This window comes from Ipomoea triloba, chromosome 1, assembly GCF_003576645.1.
Source record: "Ipomoea triloba cultivar NCNSP0323 chromosome 1, ASM357664v1".
NCBI lineage: Eukaryota > Viridiplantae > Streptophyta > Magnoliopsida > Solanales > Convolvulaceae > Ipomoea > Ipomoea triloba.
Window position 1 is genome coordinate 26007694 of NC_044916.1, and position 20486 is coordinate 26028179.

Here is a 20486-nt window from a genome sequence, read left to right on the forward strand (position 1 = left end):
GTGTTGTGAATTGCACTTTAAAGTTGGAGAAAATTTACAAAAATATCACCACATTTTTTTCTCTCCTTGCTTTAGAGCCATCAAATCTGCCTAAATGGACAGTTGCAATTGTTTCTTAATTTTCTATTAGAACAGGTTCTCACGTGAGTGAACCTTATATATATTTCATTGATCCCAATCTTTTTTTTCCTTATTTTCCTAGATAGACAGTTCATATTAGTTCACACTTTTCTTGAGAAGCCTAATTCTTATGTTATTCTGGTTCTAAATATATACTAACTAATCCTAAACACTCAAAATCCTGTCCAAGGAAAAGGTAAATCATGAGTCATTTCATCAATCCTCATGTTCTCACCCTTTGTCCATTCGCACTAAGGATCTTTATCACCGCGGTCAAGGTCTCTCAATATCCCTCGAGTTCCTAGTGAGATTCAAACCCCAACACTACTATTGGAGCAAAGTGATCGGTCAAACCAAATGAGCTAAACAAGCAATTCAACATGTTTTTCATCTCTTCAATGTTGTCTAAATATTATGTTTGTCACCTTTGAACTGAAAATTACATATATTTTCATTTAGTACAGTAACAATACACATTTTATATTATGATATCAATAAACTCTCAATTTTGTTCTCTCACACACCGGTCTCTCTTATGGTACCTGCCATAAATGATTATTTTATTACAGAATACTACTTTTAGCATCCTAAAAGCCACAACAGACCCAACTTATTGGTGGTTAATCAAAGGTTTACCAACCAGTAGTTACATACCAAACTTCACATACATGCTTAAAACATAAGACAAGTCTTTGTTCTCCTTCCAAACATGGACAACAAGCATAAAAAAACTTTGAACATGGCCAAAGCTTTGTACCATTATCTTCACCCCCCAGCTCCCAATGACATCAACTCAGTTTTCACAGGATCACAAGATCCAATTCCTCTTCCCCATCGCGTTGGCTTCTCTCCTTGTGCTTGGGGCTGTTCGGTTCTGCCTCGACAACCTCAAGAGCAACCAGTTTCATCTCCTCTGGCAATCCGGTTTTTCACAAATCAGGTTTCTCAGGGTGCCTATAAATGTGTCTGCAGATGAGGTTATTGAAGATGGGTGCAATCTGTTTGAAGGGAAATGGGTGTGGGACAATGTGAGCTATCCTCTTTACACCGAAGAAAGCTGTCCCTATTTGGTGAAACAAGTCACTTGCCAAAGAAATGGCAGGCCCGATTCCTTCTATCAGAACTGGAGATGGCAACCTAACGGTTGCAAGCTACCAAGGTACTAAACTTCACCTGCACAAGGGGAAATATATGGCACAAAACTCGGGTTTTCAAGGTTGGCAAGTTAGATGAATGTGCATACACAAGTAATTTTTAGGCAAACCTAGCACACACAAGATTGAATATGAACTGTCAGATGATTAGAGCTCATAGTTTTTGGATTTACCTAAAATGGCAAGCTCAAATCTTACAGATTAATAGCAAACTCTAGTTCAAGATATACTAGAATCATTCATAGTGCTCAGTTCAGCCAAGAATTTCAACAAATTTCAGCACACATTATTTTTCTCCATTTTCAGGTATAATGCTTTGAAGATGTTGGAGATGCTAAGGGACAAAAGGCTAATGTTTGTAGGAGACTCATTACAGAGAGGAATGTTCGAGTCAATGGTCTGTCTAGTTCAGTCTGCCATCCCTGATGGAAGGAAATCTCTTCGAAGGGTGCCCCCTAGAAAGATTTTCACTATTGAGGTATGATGAACTTTAGGGTGAGATCAATGTTAACAATAATAAAGCTCCTGATCTTCCTATAATTGAGACATTCCCAAACAAGCTAATGACTCTTAACCTAATAGCTGAGATGAAGCTTAGATCCCTAAGATCAAGAGTTTCAAACCACATTGAGAGCACGGGAGGGTGCTCCCGGTCTCTCTTTTTTTCCCTACTTTGGTTAAAAACAAGTTGAATTCTGCAGGATTTCAATGCAACAATAGAATATTATTGGGCTCCATTCATAATAGAGTCCATCTCAGACCATGCAACAAACCATACTGTGTTGAAAAGAATGGTCAAGCTGGACTCTATTGAAAAGCATAGCAAGCAATGGGAAGGAGCAGATATATTGTTGTTTGAAAGCTATGTTTGGTGGATGTACAAACCCTTCATTAATGCTACGTAAGTATCCTCAAAAAAGCCTTAATCTCAATCTAGTCAAAACCTAGTATAAAAATTCTCAACTCTCTTAAATGCTAGCTAAGCCATACACCCTATGCATCAAGATGCTTTTCTTAATCTTACAAGGATAAAGCCTATTAATCAACTCTGACGAATTTTATATTCATCTGAGAATTTCCACCTTTTTCCACTAGGTATGGGTCTCCAGATAATGTCCGAGAATATAATGTGACCACTGCATATAGATTGGCATTAGAAACATGGGCAAATTGGATAGAGTCCGCCATCAATCCTCGAAGGCAGAAGGTTTTCTTTGTGACCATGTCCCCTACACATCTCTGGTAGGTCTTCGGTTTTATGTATCATATAAACAAACAATTGTTCACTAGACTCACCTCACATTGACTATCTTCAGCTATATGTATCATATGTAAACAAACAATTGTTCACTAGAGTCAACTCACATTTACTATCTTTGGCTTTATGTATCATCTGAACAAGCAATTGTTGACTAGATTTAACTCACAATGCCAAGTCAAGCAAATGTTAACAATGTCCGCTTCAAAAAGTGGAGACGTTTCAACATCTATTTGAATTGTTTTGTAAGCCAGTCTAAGCACACACAAAAATTGAGAAGAAAACAAAGTATTTAACTGAAAAAGCAAACATATTTCAGGGACTGGGAATGGAAGGCTGGAAGTGATGGGAACTGCTTCAATGAGACACACCCAATTGAAGGGTCATATTGGGGAACCGGTTCAAATCTTGAGATCATGGGAATAGTGAAAGAGGTTACAGAAAAGCTACAAGTTAGCATCAGACTGCTAAACATCACCCAGTTGTCTGAGTACCGCAAAGATGCGCATACATCAATCTTTGGAGAACGAAAAGGAAAGCTCTTGACAAAAGAACAGAGATCAGACCCCAAAAATTTTGCAGACTGCATCCACTGGTGCTTACCTGGAGTTCCAGATACATGGAACGAGATTTTCTATGCAATTTTGTTACAAGATTATCGTAAACATTGATTGATTGTAGGACAAATCAGAAATTTCATTTATTTCACAACTTAGGCGCCCTTAAATTTAGCCTTTAAGATCAAAACCATAACTGCACAGAGTAAAGCTCACAGCAACACTAAATCTCAGAAGAATAACCAATTATTTTTGGCTTCAACGAAGGGCATCTTACTAAAATGGTCATTGCCACCATAAATTTCTACAAATGACACCAAAGTGTCATTAACATGTGCTACAGACTCCCACAGTCCCACTAACTAGAGTTGAATATGTAGCTAACTAATCTATTGCCAAACCAAGATACAAATATTGAAATTTTGATTCTCTAGGTACATCCATAGAGGTCTGAGCTATTTTTGATATTGTTCTTTCTCAATGCTGTTCTTGATCCCACATCAAGGTTTATCATTTACAACCTTTTTTTTTCAAAAGTAAGAACATCATATAATCTTAAATAAGAAGTTAGTGCACTAGATGGCCCGTTTTAAATGATAAAAAGCTGATAAATCAAAAACTTATTTGACCAACTCAAATCAACTTTAGGTGTTTTGACCAAAATTAAATAACTAAAATGGGTGTTTGGTAAATAACATTTTGGTTTAGCTTGTTGCATTTTATTTTAAAGATTCTATTTTACCCCTAAAAAGCTCTAAGATGTCTTCTTTATAATCATGACATCATTAATAAAATAAAAATAATAGTCAAAACAATAATAAAAATAAATAAATAAATAATACTCTGTAATAACTAGGGTACTAATAATAATAATTTTAAAAATTAAAATATTTTGAAATGTATATCTAAAACTAAAAATAATTGAAAGATAGTTAAATAAAGGGATAAGGGTCAAATAGACCCCTAAACATTATACCAAAGTGCAATTAGGCCCTTCAACTTTAAAAAGGTTCAATTAAACAGCACCTTATTATTTTGATGCATTCAGAGTTTCAAACCCAATAGCCAGTCAACTACTGGTTATAGCCGGTAATTCAAGTCCATACGATTAAATCGGACGCCAAACAGTCACCGTCCGCCTTCTTCATCAGGCGACTCTGGTCGCCAGGGTCGCCTTCTTCTTGGAGGAGGAGACCAAACGTCGCCTCCTTCCTGTAGAAGAAGGCGACGCCGGTCGCCTCCTTCTCCAGGAAGAAGGCGACGGAGAAAGACGCCGGTGACCTCTTTTTTTTTCTTTCTTTTTTAAAGTTACTATTCATATAGCGGTCAACCGTCGGTGATGGCGGTCAACGGTGGCATAGTTACCGGTAACCTAGTAATTACCTGCTAAGTGGATCTATTTGATTAATTTTATGAAGTTGAAGTACTTAATTGCACCTTTTTAAAGTTTGGGGGCCTAATTGCACTTTGGTATAATGTTTAGGGGTGTATTTGACCCTTTTCCCTTAAATAAATAAAGCAATAGGTCCATGTCTTTATAAGTCATTTTACATGTTACCGACAACTAATTTACCAAACATCTTTCTACAAACCACTAAGTCTAATCGTTGGTCAAACAAACTATCAACTATCCGCTAAATGTCAAACACCTACAAAAAACTTATTTCATGGATCATCAATTGTTATAGATTAAATGGCAAATATTTTGAATTATGTGATCGGTATACAGCTTATTTAAGCTAATAATCCACAAGCAAATTGGAGCAAATTATGAATTATTTGTTATCCATAATCCTAGGATTTATCAAATGAACCGCATATTAGTAATCACAAATTCAACTTCTCTAATAGCTTTTTCTTTGAAACAATTATTCCAACAGTACAATTACAAATTCTCAACACCAAATACAACCAACAGCACACACTATTACTCCATATAATATTTCAATAACCAATTATACCAAAGTACCAAACTATACCCTCAAATCAAGGGGCTGAAATATTCACAAATACATGGATCATACTATAGAATCAGCCCAACTTTTTGCTTTGGAGAAATTATAATTGTTATAATTATTCTGTTATTTCCAGTTATGATAGCAGTCTAAAATTAAAAGAATTAAATATTAATTTGACACACATTGCTGCCTTGGTCAAATTAGAATTCTAATACTAATTACCCTTTATTAATGTTATTTAAAAAAAAAAAAAAAAAAAAAAAAAAAAAGAGTAGTATCTGCAGCCAAGAAAATTTGCATTCAGTACACCTTTAACTTAGGAAACTAGCATCGAGAAGCAATTGTACCTTCCTGACTAAAGCCTGCCAAATTTAAGTCAATGAAGAAATGGTAGTTCACCACAATAAAAAGAAACACTCGGATTACTCAAAAAGCTGAAATACTCATATCTCAAAATCCCAAAATGCTTGACTCTTAGATACAGAATAAAAAACTAAATGAACATACGCATTTAAACATCTAGGAATGCAATCCAATAAGACATACTGAAATCTCATCCATAGTCAAGCAAAGGCACATTATTCAAGTATGTAGTCCTAAATAGTGCCACACAGCACTTCTCTGAATCAACAACGTTCCAGAACCAAGATATAGTCACACATAAGCTTTCACTTCAAGTAGCAAAGCAGGACTGCAACTCCTACCACCATAAACAAAGCTACCAGTCCAACACAAAAATGAGAACAGAAAATGACAGTTCACAACCATATAACACAATCTAAAGGAGCATCACAGTGGCTGATTGTCACAATCACAGTATGCCAAATGTAATAGGCACTCTCTGTAATATACTTGTGCATAAAAAACTGCTACTAGTACAGTAGTACCCACTACCCACTAGTTCCTTATCTATATAATTGTACTAGTATCTTAGAACTCCTAACGATGTAGCATCAACCAAGTATCTTAATCATGCAAATTCAGTTTCATTATTTATGAGCAACAACCAGAAGAAAGAAAAACACTTGGGATGGAACAAAGAAAAGAAGAAAAAATTTACTTCAAGGTCACAAAAATCAAACAACAATTTTCAGCAATCAAATTTCATAAGACAATAAAAGTTGTAGAGAAGTAAACACGTTGATTAACACTGCAATCATCCCAATTCATTCTCAACAGTTTAAGGCATAAACCCAGATCTAAAAAAATGCCATTATAAAGGGTGTACAATTTAAATAAAAATCCTGAACGACTAGGTCAGAGAAGTGGAAAACAGATACAAAGCATCTGCAAACCAGAACTGTCCCATACCTCCATTTACCACTGCACATTGTTATAATTGTCAGGGAATATGAAAGTACGGAGTACTTCAGAAACCCACTGCTCATATTTACTCAACAAAGCCTTGACGCCAATCTACTTGGGAGTATCACATTCAGTCTCAATCCAAGTTTTACCCCTAAGCTCTCTCTCATCCTCTCCCATCCCCTATAACATAAACAGGTGAAGAATAGAGAAAGGGAAATTGTCTGTCCAGAAGTCTGTATTTCTGTATTTCAATTGATGTTTTATTCCCAGCCGCTACAGGTGTAGTTAGAGTTAGAATATATTATTAAATCCAACTGCGAAACAACTAACCTAAGAAACTAAAACTAGGAAAGACTCTCCAATAAACTAGAAATCAAAAGGAAAGTGAAGTATTAGGATACTAATTACTAAATCTAGATGTAAATAACCAAAACTCTCCCTAATCATTGTAGGAAAATGTATAGAACCCTTCTATGATCTGGATTTTGAGGAACTTTCTAAATCTCAATAAAGTGATAGGAACCTAAGTGTCAAAGCCCCCTCTATTAATTAGTCATATAGTCTATTTTGTTAGTTGTCCTACTCCCAAAAAGAAAAATCCAAAGGAAATAAGAATAAACAGGAACTGAATGCTAATAACTGTAGCTATAAAAGATAAAAGAAGAGAGAGAGAGAGAGAGAGAGAGAGAGAGAGCCCATTTGATAATTGATCAGACTAGAGACACAAGAATATGAATCCAGTTGAATAGGGAAAATTGAAACAATGAGTCGCATTAGGTCACATGCAGAAGCTGAAGCCATAGTAATATTGTAGCTTATCAAGTGAAAATTGTGCAAGTAAATTCAACCAGTTTCAAGTAAATTCTCCGTTTAAAGAAACCATTCTTTATTTGGGTCATTCCCAAATCCATCTTTATTTTCAAAGATCTAAAAACAAAACGTTCCACTTGAGCAGACCTAAAGACACAATTATCATTATCATTATCATTATCACATCATATCATATATAATATAAGCACATAATTGTAGGATTTTCACAAGATATACAAGAGAGTAAAATAACAACGAGACTCTCATCCAAGTATCAAATTATTTTGGGAGCAAAAAGAAGGTTGGTTCACGCTCCCAATTTGTTTGATACGTAACATTCTTCCTCCTGTTTAGCAAGCCTCAGTTCTCTACAAAACCTCACACTTGATTAAGATATTAAGCTTGTTCATGCACAAGCTAGGAGGAATGATGCAAGAACAATGATTTCAATTTAAAGTTAATGTTGAACTTAAACACAAACACAAATCTAATAAACAGAGTATTTTTATGCTTCACATTTCAAGCCATCAGATACTGAATAGATAGATTGAAAAGCATAGACAGAAAGATATCTGCAAATTTGTCATGTGCAATTCTTCACACTATGGAAGAATACAAGGCAATTGTTCTTATTAATCCCCAGAAAAATATAAATGTTGAGTTAAAAGTGTAAAGAAAAACATGCTCCAGCAATTAAAGGAAAAGAGCAGCATCAGCTACAGCAGGAAATCAAAAGATGACAAAGTATCTAAAAGACAAAATCCATAAAAATGTAATTACAATAAAGTGAAACTGTGGAAGGCAGATAAACTTCTGAAAAGAGAGATACTATTCTATAGTCACTTCTAATACCAGCAATTACAAAGGATCACATTATAAGCGCAGATGAAGTGAAGATGAGGCCAAAGTACACGGCAAATGAAAATCATCAAGCCAGATATCAAATTGCCAGCATTCACGCCAGAACCAATAAAATCAATTGCGCCAACAAGCTGTCAAACCTGAGTCAAACATTCATTCGCAGCTTAATGAATCATTCAACACCCAACAGCAAAACAAGAAAAACATTGCAAATGATGACATAATGTAAACTTTAGAAACATTGTCAGAGAGTATCACAAAATGTTGTGAAGGCAAAACATACAACTAATATATAGTATTTGAGATTAATAATCAAGGACATTAGATAATGAAAAGCAAGCCACCAGACAATTTAATCATTGTTTCTGACAACTGTAAAGTAATAGACCACTATGAGTCTATGACCAAGAACCATTGCTTGACATATTGAAGTTTATAAGAAAATCATCAACGCAGTGGAATCCAAGTACAAAACTAGTACTTAATAATAGTACCACAACACAAAAGAAAAACAAAACAAAACAAAACCAAAAAAAAAAAAAAAAAAAACAAAAAAAAAAAAAAAAAACAAACAAAACAAAAAAAAAAAAAAAAAAAAAAAAAAAAAACAAAAAAAAAAAAAAAAAACAAACAAAACAAAAAAAAAAAAAAAAAAAAAAAAAAAAAACAAAAAAAAAAAAAAAAAACAAACAAAACAAAAAAAAAAAAAAAAAAAAAAAAAAAAAACAAAAAAAAAAAAAAAAAACAAACAAAACAAAAAAAAAAAAAAAAAAAAAAAAAAAAAACAAAAAAAAAAAAAAAAAAAACAAACAAAACAAAACAAAAATGAAAACTAGAAGCACAAAACATAAAGAGACCCAAGTAATATATGAAGGCAACCATCATTACAGCTTTACAATATTTCAATATCTGCAAAGGATAAACAGATTAAATCCATTTACCAACTTCAACGTTGATATGGATTTTAAAGAACACTAACACAATCTTCACAATATAAATGTAACAAAAAGAAACATATTGATTTTCTATGTAAACTTTCACCCACAAAACAACAAAACAAATTGCATACACTGCCTTCACAAAAAAAAAAAAAAAAAAAAAAAACAAATCAGCAATCACTTTTTAAGTAGAATGCAAACAAAAAAATGCAGAATCTGAAACAAGCACACATCATAAAGAGCATAATCATCAATCAGGAGACACAGAACAACAAAAGGAAAGGAGAAAGATATCAATTCAAGTACCAAAGCTATCAGGAGACTCATAAGCATAATCATCAGGAGTGACTGAAATGGGGTTGATAAAACAAGGGGGGCATTGAAGGAAAATTACCTCAATAGTAGGAAGGCATCCCTTGGTACATGCCCCCAGGCATAACTCTAGGCACTGGTGATGCTCCAGCTGGTTGATTCTGTCTGTTTTGATTTCCAGAGGAAGGCAAATTGTAATGCATACCTTGTGAAGGATAATCTCCTGAAGGCATGCCAGCTGAGCTTTGGGGTAATGCATATGAAGACGAGCCCCGGCCAGTGGCAGCACCTAATCCACCACCAACACCAGGTAATCCACTACCAGCACCAGGGGCTCCATATCCATTTGTGCCTCCACCTAACCCACCAGTTGATGCACTAAAGCCACCATATCCAGTTGAACCACCAATACTAAAATGTGACCTGCTGTAAGGACCAGAAGCACCACCAACCATAGGGGATACTCCAGCTTGATTCCCAATGGATGGCAATCCTGGACCACTCAAGTTAACACCCGTGCCACTTACACCACCCAATGTTGCCATAGCTCCAGAGAAGGCTCCAGCACCCGAATGAATTCCTCCTGGGCCTCCATATTGTGCTCCTATGCCATTCTGCATTCCCAAACCAATATCATTACCAAATGCCTCCCTTGGACCCTGAGTTCCTCCTGGGACTGAAGGCCCAGATTTCCCTTTCTTACCATCAATTGCCAGCTTACAGTTTAATTGCTTCCCATCAATATTCTTAACAGGTTCCATTACAGATGCCCTTGCAGCCTCTGCTGTCTTGTACACGAATAGAGCATACCCTTTAGACTTACCAGTCACCTTATCAAACCCTAGTGGTCCTTCCTCTATCTCCCCATACATTGAGAAGTGCTGCAACAATCTCTCGGTGGGCATATCATACGGCACATTCCCCACATATATCTTCCTCAATGATATATCCACGGGATTATTAGAGCTCCCACCTCCAGGCCCACCCTGCATACCGGCAGCTGCCAGCTGTGTGACAGTCATTCGACCATCAATTTGCTTACTAGGTTCCTTTAAAGCAAGCATGGCTCCATCAATATGTTTGAAGGTGATAAAGCCGTAACCTTTACTCTTTCCAGTAGCCTTATCGAGGATTACCACGGCCTCTTCAAGCTCGCCGTAGGCGGAGAAAAGGGAACGAAGCTTATCAGTGGTGGTTTCCCAACCAAGGCCGCGAATGAAAAGCTTCCGCTGCGTCGTGTCTTGGTCGGCAATTGAACGGACAGCACCGAGGACGTCAGGGTGACGAACAAGTGCGTTCTGGACGATCTCGAAGAGCTGGTCGCGCGTGAAGGATTCGAGGATTTTGCGCGCGTCTTCGAGCGACAGCCTGGGGAGAAAGGAGGGGTCAGAAACAACGCCGTTGTCTTCGAGCTTCCGTTTTTTCATGAAGTCCATTGCTGAGAATTGAGGAATGAGGATCTTCAGAGAAGCTTAATCAAGTAATATCCTAAAATAGCTTGAATTTAAAACCCTAACCCTAACCCTAACAAAGAAAGGGTTTGATACTTTGCAAAGGTGACGATTTAGGATTGCCCAACGACTGTGCATTGTGATTGGGCATGGCTTTCTCTTAACCTTTTACGAGAATAATTTTACTTTCTCCTATCATTTTTTAAAACAAATCAAATACTCCGCAAATCATTAAACTTATTAAATTTGTGCCATTACACTATTAAATTAAAATTAAAAATATATATAAAATACAATATCAACCAAGTAAAATTTGTGCAATTTATATTCTTCATTTGATAAATTCATAATTTATCTAATAGTTAGTTATTTGGCATGTTATATGACTTTTAAACAGAGTTTGGGTGGAGGCAACCTTCATGTCCATGTCAAATGTCAATAGCACATATGATTAGGTCAACAGGTGGGGCATCTAGTTCTTTAGAAAAATCGAATGAAAATTTGATAGATCAGTGAGTTGAGAAAACGATTATCAAGGCAAAAAGATTAGCCTGCGACCTATAATGAGTACAGGTTGAGTGAGGTTTGTGGCAATCATGGGAACAGTGGGCGAAAAGATGATAAGAGTGGTAGTCTGAAGCTAAAGAAGGAGAAAATTGATAGTAGGAACAAAGGGAGATGAACGAGGGTCGCGACCAGCTAGTGTGGCAAGGGGTTAGAGGCGTGCGATAGCCGATGAGCTAACCAACTAGTCAACGTGGCTGGATGGGCGAGCCAGGGAGCCTGTTATACGATTAGTCGACAAACTTCCGCGCGGCATGGCTCCTTTGCTAGTTGCATGTGTAGCAGGTGGGTTGGATGATGCTAGTGAGGTGAGAATATGTGGTTGGTTGGTTAGTTGGGTTTTTGGTATTGGGATGCCATGAGAATATGAAGATGGAATAAACAATAATAAAATTGTCTTAGAGAGTTATGACAGGGAATGTGGGAACTGAGCAATTGGCATTAGGAGATTTTGGTTAATTTGAAAAGTTGGTTGGTGTGTTAAGGGAGGTAAAGAAAACTACGAACTATTTTGATAAAGGAAAAGTTTAGTACCTGGAAATAATATGTCAGGAATTCGTGAAGGAGCTTGGGAGTATGTTAGGAAGTTTGAGAGGGGAATTCAATTTAAGATATTTGGTAAAAGGACCAAAATTGAGTCAAACAAGTGTTCTAATATGTGAGATTGAGTGTAGTTGGAAGACAATTGAGAATTTGGGAGAAGACTAAAAAAATCAATAACCAATTGGATTCAACTTAGTGGGCAATTATCCCCACGTAGTTGAGTTGTTAGTTTGAAATCAAAGACGGGCAGGCAAACAAGTGATCTATAATTTTCCTTAGAACAATTTTGCAATGATGGCAAATTAAAGGTCGTTGGTTCGACTCTTGCTACTTCTTCTCGTCATATTAGATGACCAAAAGAAGTGCGATACTCGTGATATATAGCCTAAGGTGTGGCCTAGGGAGCCTAGGAGGTTGAGCCAATGGGTTAGAACATGCTATAAATAATTTGTTGTTGGACTTTTTCATTAAGGAATGAACTAAGGGCGCGTTTGCCGAGCAAAATTAAATCAAGGAATGAAAAAATACCCAAGGGCAGAGGGGGTGATTTCACCCGCCCTCCCCACTAGGACACCAACCCGTGTTCTCAACCTCGACCATCTGTACAATCGAAGGTGGTAGCATAATCTTGCAAGCTTGCTATACACCTAAGCATTTAAAAAAAAAGAAAGAATAAAAAAAAAAAAAATCCCTTTGATATGTGTAATTTTTTCAAAAATAAAGATAGCCTTAGCATATAGATAGTAAATAAATATAGATATTTTTACAAGTAACTGTAAAAAAAACATTCTAAAATTTAATTTGATTATTTTATCCTTTTTTTAAAAAAAAAAAAAAAAAAGGGAGTAGATAAAAGAAACAAGAGCAGAGCGTGTAGAATAACACTCGCTCAGCAATACCGTCTTAGCGTAAGCTGCATCCTCAAACTAACGGCTCCGCCCTCATAGATTTGCCATTTTCAATGCTCTTCTCTCAGCTGTAAGCTCTCTCTCTCTCTCTCTCCCGCAACCCCAACTCCATATCGCTCACTCTATCTGTATGTATTTGTGTTTTACATTGAAAATTGGGTAAGGGTATTGATAGGAATTCAGGATTGCTCTATAGTTTTCATTCACAAATCTTCCGGTTCATTTTTTTTTTTTTATAGTTCAATTCTTAGCAATTCATCCGCCCCATCTTGTAATTCCAGTAAAAGATTAATTTTTGAATGTTTTATTTGATTTTCCCCAGACTGTAAATAGCATTTTGATAGTAAGCCACCAATGCTGTTCATAAGAATGTTTTATTGGGTATTCAAAATGGAAAATTGAATATATTGCTGAAATGGAAGATTTTCTTTAGTGTTGCTTTGCCCAGCTTAAGTGCATTTTGCCTATGGGCAGGTGTAGGATTTGGAATATTTTGCTCTAATAATTGTGTTCACTGTTCATGATTTAGTTTAGAAGTTGAAACTGAACAACATACTTCAATAATTGATATACACTTTTCAAGATTTGATACTGTTTAATTTCTTGTTTGATTCATAACTGAAGTGCTGATCAATATAGAGATGTGAAACTGTGAAAGTACTCTTTGCAATTTGTAACTGAGAAGAGCCTGATGCTTTTTAAGGTCAGGACATGCAAAGAAAACAATTTTCTTTTTCGTATGTTGTTCTGAGTTATATGTTTCTTTGGTTTCAGGGAACTACCTATCGTTTACCTTCCTTTTAGTTCGATGCTTAACCCCTTTCGCTTGCAAGCTTCCAGTCTTATGGTTGAGTGCACACAGACACAGCCGAAACTGAGCACAAATCTGATTCCATCTTCCTTGAGGAACAATTCCCCGTCCCTTTGCTTTTCTGTTTCATTCAATGGGCGAGACTTAAATGGGGCATGCTACCGTAGCATTAGTCTAGGAGAGATATCTATTAGATGCCGGGCAAAATGGAACGCCACTGGTTTCTCTGAGGAGCAATTTTCCACTGTAGAGCTTCCAGAAGACGACTGCAAGGATGATAAAGAATTACAAAGAAGAAAAAAGGTTGGACATGGGAACAAAGGAAAAGTGCCATGGAACAAAGGCATAACACACAGTGCAGGTAGGCTCGAGTCGCAGTTTACTTCTGTGGTAATGTGAAGGTTTGGCATGTCTAATTGCACCACGATATCTATGCAGAGACACGTGAAAAAATCAGTCTGAGAACCAGAGAAGCACTTTCTGACCCCAAGGTGAAGTCATGACTCATGTAAGATTCAGTCTTTCTTATGTAGACCATTTTTTCTCATTGCATCAAAAGCAGGATGGACAGGCGTGATAATTTTAGTTTATTCTTTATGCATCATCAGCTCCTTCTTCAATTTGTTTTTACATTTGATTGCTGGTGATGGAATGCTTGAGGAAAGCCAATGTCAATTAGCATGTTTCTCAATAAGTTTGTATTCTTATACGTTGAGCTGTTTCTCTCTCTGGCCTTTTCTAACTATTATTATTTTCTTTTTTCAGATTAGGAAGAAGATGTCAGAATGCCCTCGATCTCTTAGGTATTTTTCTTATTACGGAGTACTTTCTTATAAATGGTAAAAATGCAGGAGGCGGCCAAAATGTTCCATGATAATAGAATTGACTTCTAAATTTAATTTCACTACTCTTTCATATCCTTGATGTAAGCCAATTTTAGTTATTTAACTATATATCATGATAATCCTCATTGGTTACAACTTAAAAGCATAGCAGTGTAGCTCTAAGTACCAGTGGAGGATACAAGTTTATGAGAAGCGGGGGAACTTGCCCTCACAAAAAACAACATTTTCTAGTGTTTGTGAACTTCCATTTTAGTATTTTACCCCCACTTAAAAAGCCAGAATTTCCTTAGGTATAACATAGTTCACAGCTAATCTTAGAATTTCCTTATCAGGTTAACTTTTGTAATGAAATTTGTGAATCCAAATCTTTGAATTTGGCGATGATTGTATGGGATTAGAATTGCGATACTTCTAAGCCTAGATTGAAATTTGGGTTGAAACTCTAATTTTAATTGCTCTAGAAGCACATTTAGAATAATTGAGCTTGACCATTTTAGTAAATACAATTGCAAATTTGTAATTTTATTGTGCTTATATTGCCCCCACTGACCGAAACCTCTGGATTCACCACTGGCTCTAAACCTCACTAAAGCAAACATTGAAATGGGAGATTAACATTTTTTAGGCTTTAAACCCAGAACTAAAGTATTCCTTCCATTTTCAGCAAGCAGACAAAGATGAGAATAGGCACATCACAAAGAAAGCTGTGGGGTGAACGGTTGAAATGGATAAGGTCGAGGGAGAAATTCTTGCAATCCTGGGCTGAAAGCATTGCAGACGCTGCTAAAAAGGGAGGTGGTGACCAAGGGGAACTAGAATGGGATAGCTATGACAAGATTAAAAGAGAAATATATCTTCAACAGATCCAACGGTCTGCAGAAAAAGCAAAGGCAAAAGAGCAGGCACGTTTACGGGCTGAAAGAGCAGCACAGGCAAAAATAGAAAAGATGGCAAGGCTTGCTCAAAGAAAAAAAGAGAGGGAAGAGAGAGCAGAAATTAGAGAAGAAATAAAGAGAAGGAGAAGAAGGGCAAAGCAAGAGAGAGAAGAGTTGGCCATTGCTCGGGAATCAAAACTCAAAGCAAGACTGATGAAGGTAACTATTTGGCAACTATACATTTTCCCTAATGGCCAAAAGTTATGGAATGATTAATTGCCATTATTGAGACCATGATGTTCTTACTAATACTAAGATCAGTATAAATAATAAGTTTGAATGATTATGGAGTTCCACATATGCATAATCCTTGTCGGGGAAAAAATAAGGCAATGCATGCATTGCCCATAGTTAGCACAATTAATGAAATCGTGTTATCTTCTTGTTCTTTCTTCCTCTTTTTATTTTTATTTTTTATTGCAAGATTGCAAAGAATTGTTTCAAGTTAGTTCTATACTTCTCTGTTTTTCTAATTGATCAATGTATGTTCACAGATCCAGAAGAAGAAATCTATAACAAGTCATGTTAGCCACCAGCATGAACGAGCTTGGGAGAAACTCGATATAGAGTTCATGCAGAGAGAAAATATCAAAAAAGAAGTTTCACTTGAAGATCAGCTTCTTCTTGCAAAAAAGAAAAGATCAGAAAGCTTGAATGTGAATGTTCTGACGGTTTTACCCTCTCGTTCTGCGGAAAGATCACCAAGTGTCAATTCAGTTCCAGAACAGTTTGTTCACATTGGAATGCAGATTTAATAGAGGACAAGGTAATCATCAGTTATCCGTTTTTGAGAAGCCAACATTCAGGCATTGCGGTTACAAACTCACAACCATGTTATTAAATCTCCACAATCATGTAGCTCAAGTTCCTGTTTAGAAACTGTGTTTGCTCTCTTTTTTAGGTTTCTAATAAAATTTCTTTTCTTATTCTGATTTCCTCTTGCGAAGCAAAAGAACATGAGTAAGTCTTGTGCGTGATCGTTTCATCATAAGATTGTAATACTTTTTATGAGTGCATAGAAAAATGTTACATTTTAACTAAAAAGTATTACATGTCTCATGTGAGATGGTCTCACATAAGACTTACTCAAAGAACATTTATCAGTGAATTAAAGAAAATGCATACACCTCTCTCAAGTACAAACCCCTATATACGAAAACAATAAATATTGTATCTAGAAATGACAACGGGGCAGGACCAGAGCGGGGAATGAGGTCCCCGTCCCCGCTCCCAAATTCACCCCTGCTCCCCGACCTCGCCCGTTCCCCATCCCCGTCTTGATTTTAAAAAAATAAAAATTTTATGCACTTCCAAATTTTTAGTATTCTATAAAATAATATTTTTTTAAATTATTCAATTAATTTGTAAATTTATATACTTAAATGTCCAATTAACCTAACATCCAATCATCTCAAAATAAAACTAGTACAAAATATTTAAAAGATTAAACAATATTTAAATATTCAAATTGTTCAAATCTACATAATAACTTGAAAAAAAAATCCAAAAGTCCGAATTAAATATTAGTATATTATGTATAATAATATAATATAATATATTTCTGGGTCGGGGCCAGGCCGGGGCAGGTAGTACAATCCAAATCACCGCCTCCATTCCTCGAAAAAAAAAAAAAAACTGAGCATGGGTTTTTAGCTAATGAGAGTGGATAATTTTGAGTGATTCTTTCTCCTACAAGTGAAGAAATTTGTTAGAGGAAAAAAAAACGTGCGCTTGAGCTCACGGTCGCCCCAACGAGTCTGTGTAAACAAACTTGACATTTTTTTGTGCCTAAATTCTACCAACATTTTCTCGTGTAAACTCTTTATGGATAGCGCATTATCCCTACAAACTTTTTTTCCCTAGCTAAATTGTACAAACTCTTTCTCCCGGTTAGGGGTGTAAACGAGCCGAGCCGAGCCCGAGCATAGGGTGGCTCGAGCTCGAGCTCGCCAATTTTCGAGCTGCTCGAGTTCGGCTTGAGCAACTCGATTGTTCGAGCTCGAATTCGAACTCGAGATCAGGGTCGAACTTGAGTTCGAGTTTGATTTTGAGCTCAAATTGAACTTGTTTGATTTTAAATTCACGTTTCAATTAAAAATAAACCATAATTTTATATGTATGTATTATATATATATATATATATATATATATATATATATATATATATATATATATATATATATATATATGATACCAAGTAGAGGGGGGGTATGCTCCCGCAGGAGTGGAGTATGCCTTTAGTAAAGGTTTATAAAAAGAAAGTTTTAGTCTGTCTCTGGTCCACTGGAATAATTCCAGTTTCTTCTATCCCAATCATCAGTCTCATGATGATTATTATAAGTTGGAAAGTTAAATATTTGGAGTTTATTACCAAGATGGTAAGTGGCGTTTACTTCAAAAGGTCTAAGGAAACCTCTGAAGTCGGATATGTGATTTGAAGTAATTACAAAGTGAGATAACTCTTTGAGTTTAAGTTCTAGTTCGTGTTTTTCAAAAAATTGACCAGTAGATTCTGTAATTGAATCTAGAAATAAAGTTTCTTGAAAAGTTTGAAATTCTAACTTTGAAAGTATAGTATTTGAGATTTCTGTAGGGAAAGTTTTGTCTAATCCTTGTTTAATTAAGTTATGATTTGGTACAGTGATGTTGTAGTCAAAGTATGTTTCTGAATTCAGGTCTTGGTAAAAAGTATGAATTTCATCAGTTTCCTGATGTATCTTTTCAGTTAAAAAGTTTTTAGTGCTTCCAAAGTGTTGTTGAATAAGTTTTTTATCCATGATGATAAATAAGTTTAAGAAGTTTAAGTTTTATAAAAACCTTCTGGTTTGAAGATTCTTCTTCTCCCTTGCATCACAGGTTGCTATACTAAGAGTTTTATTACTTATCTAGATCTTTTTAGTTTATGTTTGTTCTTACTTTTATTGCCTTATTATCAGATTTGTTCTTTTTATTTTCACCTTATCATCCCTAACCTACTAACCAAAGGATCCCATGACCCTCCGTCTACAACCTTAACAACATCTAAGTATTCAGACTCAGGTTTCTCTTTTCCCCACCTGGGTACTTTCTCTACCTGACATACAAACTTAGACTACACAAGTTGCTTCGGCTCAAGCAGGATTTACGTCTTTTAAATATGAACAATAAGAACAATAAAGCATAATAATAAGAACAAACACAAAGTAAAGAGATCTGGTTTAAGTAATATTACCTCTTAGTAGCAATCTGTTTTGCAGAGAAAAGAAGAAAGTTTTTTAGAAGTGAAGTGTTTTCTGAAAAGGGCTTTTCATTGATAATTTGCTTGTATTTTCGTGTGTCCATACAAATGTACAAGCTTCTCCTTATATAGAAGGGAGAAGAAGAACCTAGAACTACCTTTACAGCTGTCTACTAATTACATTATTGACATACCGAAGATAAGATGTAATCTTATCTCATATCTTCGGTCGAAGTGACAAAAAGATAAGGAATCTTATCTCCTTACCCCATAGTCAAAAAGTGTACAGCAAAAAGTGGTACAGTTAAAGTAAAGTCGAAAGGGACAGGCCCCCTTATCTTAGCCAAAGTAAAGTAGTGCTGTCTTCTCAAGATATATTCATATCTTCTGATTCAGAAGAAGACAGAGTTCTCGGCAGTATCCTCCTGATTCTTCTTTTGTAGGAGTTGACGAGTCTTGGATTGGGATGAGTGATTTCAAACGGAAAAAAGTATCTTGATCCTATGCTTGGATCACAGTAGATCTTCCCATGAGAGTCTTCTCTAAGTATGTTCTTGTTGGCAAATTTAAATTTTGTCCAGTTGAAGTTTTCAGCAAGTATCTTGGCCCTAGCCTGATCAAGTTGTATCTCCATTGTTTCTTCAAGTTTCAAGGCCTTGGGATGTTGATGTTCTGTCTCAAAGTCTTTGTATTCATCATCCACCTTATGAAAGTTCACTTCTAGTAAATGATAAGCAGGTTTATTTTCTTTGAAGTCTAGGTAAAGAGAAGTGAAATCCAATCTGAATTTTTTGGGAAATTCAGGGATAATAGTTTCAAAAGTTTCTGCCAGCATTTCTGGAAGTATTCCAGAAAATTCATGGAGTGGAGAAATATTGGCTGACTTAACCAACCCATGTTTTAAAAGTGTAGAAAAGTTGACTGGATAATCCTGAAATTTAAAAGGTTTAAACCTAGGAATAAGAAGTCGAGCTCTTCTAATGGCAAACTCAAGTTTAGGAATAAGAAGTCGAGCTCTTCTAATGGCAAACTCAAGTTTACAAAGACATTCGAAGTCATCCCTAATGGCAAACTCAAGTTTACAAAGACATTCGAAGTCATCCGATTGTTGGTTTTCTGGACTACAAAGACATTCGAAGTCATCCGATTGTTGGTTTTCTGGACAATCTGGATATTGTAAGTCATCCGATTGTTGGTTTTCTGGACAATCTGGATATTGTAAAGAACAAGTTTGTTGGTTTTCTGGACAATCTGGATATTGTAAAGAACAAGTTTTGTAGAGATTGTAATTGAAATCCCAAGAAATTGAGATTCCAGGAGTTGAAATGTTGGAATTAGCTAACTGGGCTAAACATTCCTGTAGTAAAACAAAAGTTTTCAAAGAACATTCTCCAGGACAAACTGGAGTCTTGGTTAGTGAAGGTGAAGTAATGGATCTGAGAGAAGCAGCTGGAGTTGGAATTTTTCCAAGTGTAGGAATCTCCTTTTCCTTAAGTTTCGAGGAAGTTTTCATCACTTCAGAAAAAGTATTCTCAAGTTTCTTTTTGGGAGTTTGAGGTTCAAACCTCTGAAGTTTCATTGAGCTGGAAGCTCCAGTTTCTAAGTTTTTCAGAAGTTCCTGATCAGAGAACTGATCCAAATGTTTTAGGTATTCTTTATACCTAAGTATCTGTTCAGAAACAACAAAGTCGCTTCCAAACTTTTGAGTTAGCATAGAAGTAGCTTCCTCAATACTGTAATATCCTTTATACAAAGGATTTCCAGATTTTAGATCTTTCTTAAGTTCTTCAAGTTCAGTGATCATTTCCTCCCAAGTCAAGTATAAACCAGCATTCTTACCAGTATAAAGTGCATAACAAGTAAATGGTTTCTTGGTCTTATGTCTTCCAGAGACCAAAAGTTGAATTAAGTAGTTTACGCAAGTAGCCTTCCTTCC

At 35.9% G+C, this 20486-nt stretch overlaps 3 protein-coding genes across 3 annotated transcripts; 2 read left to right on the top strand and 1 right to left on the bottom strand.

Moving 5' to 3' along the window:
* Positions 1 to 827: 827 nt before the first annotated feature.
* On the top strand, positions 828 to 3243 carry LOC116020948 (protein trichome birefringence-like 31). The gene is made up of 5 exons (XM_031261868.1): positions 828 to 1279; positions 1581 to 1752; positions 1976 to 2175; positions 2370 to 2516; positions 2852 to 3243. Exons 1-5 carry the CDS (start codon positions 903 to 905, stop codon positions 3201 to 3203), a joined length of 1248 nt encoding a protein of 415 aa, XP_031117728.1. The 5' UTR covers positions 828 to 902; the 3' UTR covers positions 3204 to 3243.
* A 4493-nt stretch (positions 3244 to 7736) lies between these two features.
* On the bottom strand, positions 7737 to 10861 carry LOC116028500 (UBP1-associated protein 2C-like). Its single transcript, XM_031270234.1, has 2 exons — positions 9359 to 10861; positions 7737 to 8166 (listed from the first exon to the last, which is right to left on the bottom strand). Exon 1 carries the CDS (start codon positions 10710 to 10712, stop codon positions 9360 to 9362), a length of 1353 nt encoding a protein of 450 aa, XP_031126094.1. The 5' UTR covers positions 10713 to 10861; the 3' UTR covers positions 7737 to 8166; position 9359.
* A 1853-nt stretch (positions 10862 to 12714) lies between these two features.
* Positions 12715 to 16265, top strand: LOC116020548 (golgin subfamily A member 6-like protein 22). Its single transcript, XM_031261021.1, has 6 exons — positions 12715 to 12812; positions 13517 to 13914; positions 13992 to 14044; positions 14319 to 14356; positions 15063 to 15492; positions 15828 to 16265. The coding sequence occupies exons 1-6, from the start codon at positions 12796 to 12798 to the stop codon at positions 16086 to 16088; spliced, it is 1197 nt and encodes a 398-aa protein (XP_031116881.1). The 5' UTR covers positions 12715 to 12795; the 3' UTR covers positions 16089 to 16265.
* Positions 16266 to 20486: the final 4221 nt, after the last annotated feature.

Excerpts from the sequence above, each read along its gene's own strand:
- LOC116020948 (XM_031261868.1), top strand. The coding sequence starts at position 903 with ATGACATCAACTCAGTTTTCACAGGATCACAAGATCCAATTCCTCTTC. Across the intron at positions 1,753-1,975 it reads GAAAGATTTTCACTATTGAG|GATTTCAATGCAACAATAGA; the intron begins GTATGATGAACT and ends TGAATTCTGCAG. Across the intron at positions 2,517-2,851 it reads ATGTCCCCTACACATCTCTG|GGACTGGGAATGGAAGGCTG; the intron begins GTAGGTCTTCGG and ends AACATATTTCAG.
- LOC116028500 (XM_031270234.1), bottom strand. The coding sequence starts at position 10,712 with ATGGACTTCATGAAAAAACGGAAGCTCGAAGACAACGGCGTTGTTTCT.
- LOC116020548 (XM_031261021.1), top strand. Across the intron at positions 13,915-13,991 it reads AGGCATAACACACAGTGCAG|AGACACGTGAAAAAATCAGT; the intron begins GTAGGCTCGAGT and ends ATATCTATGCAG. Across the intron at positions 14,357-15,062 it reads GAATGCCCTCGATCTCTTAG|CAAGCAGACAAAGATGAGAA; the intron begins GTATTTTTCTTA and ends TTCCATTTTCAG.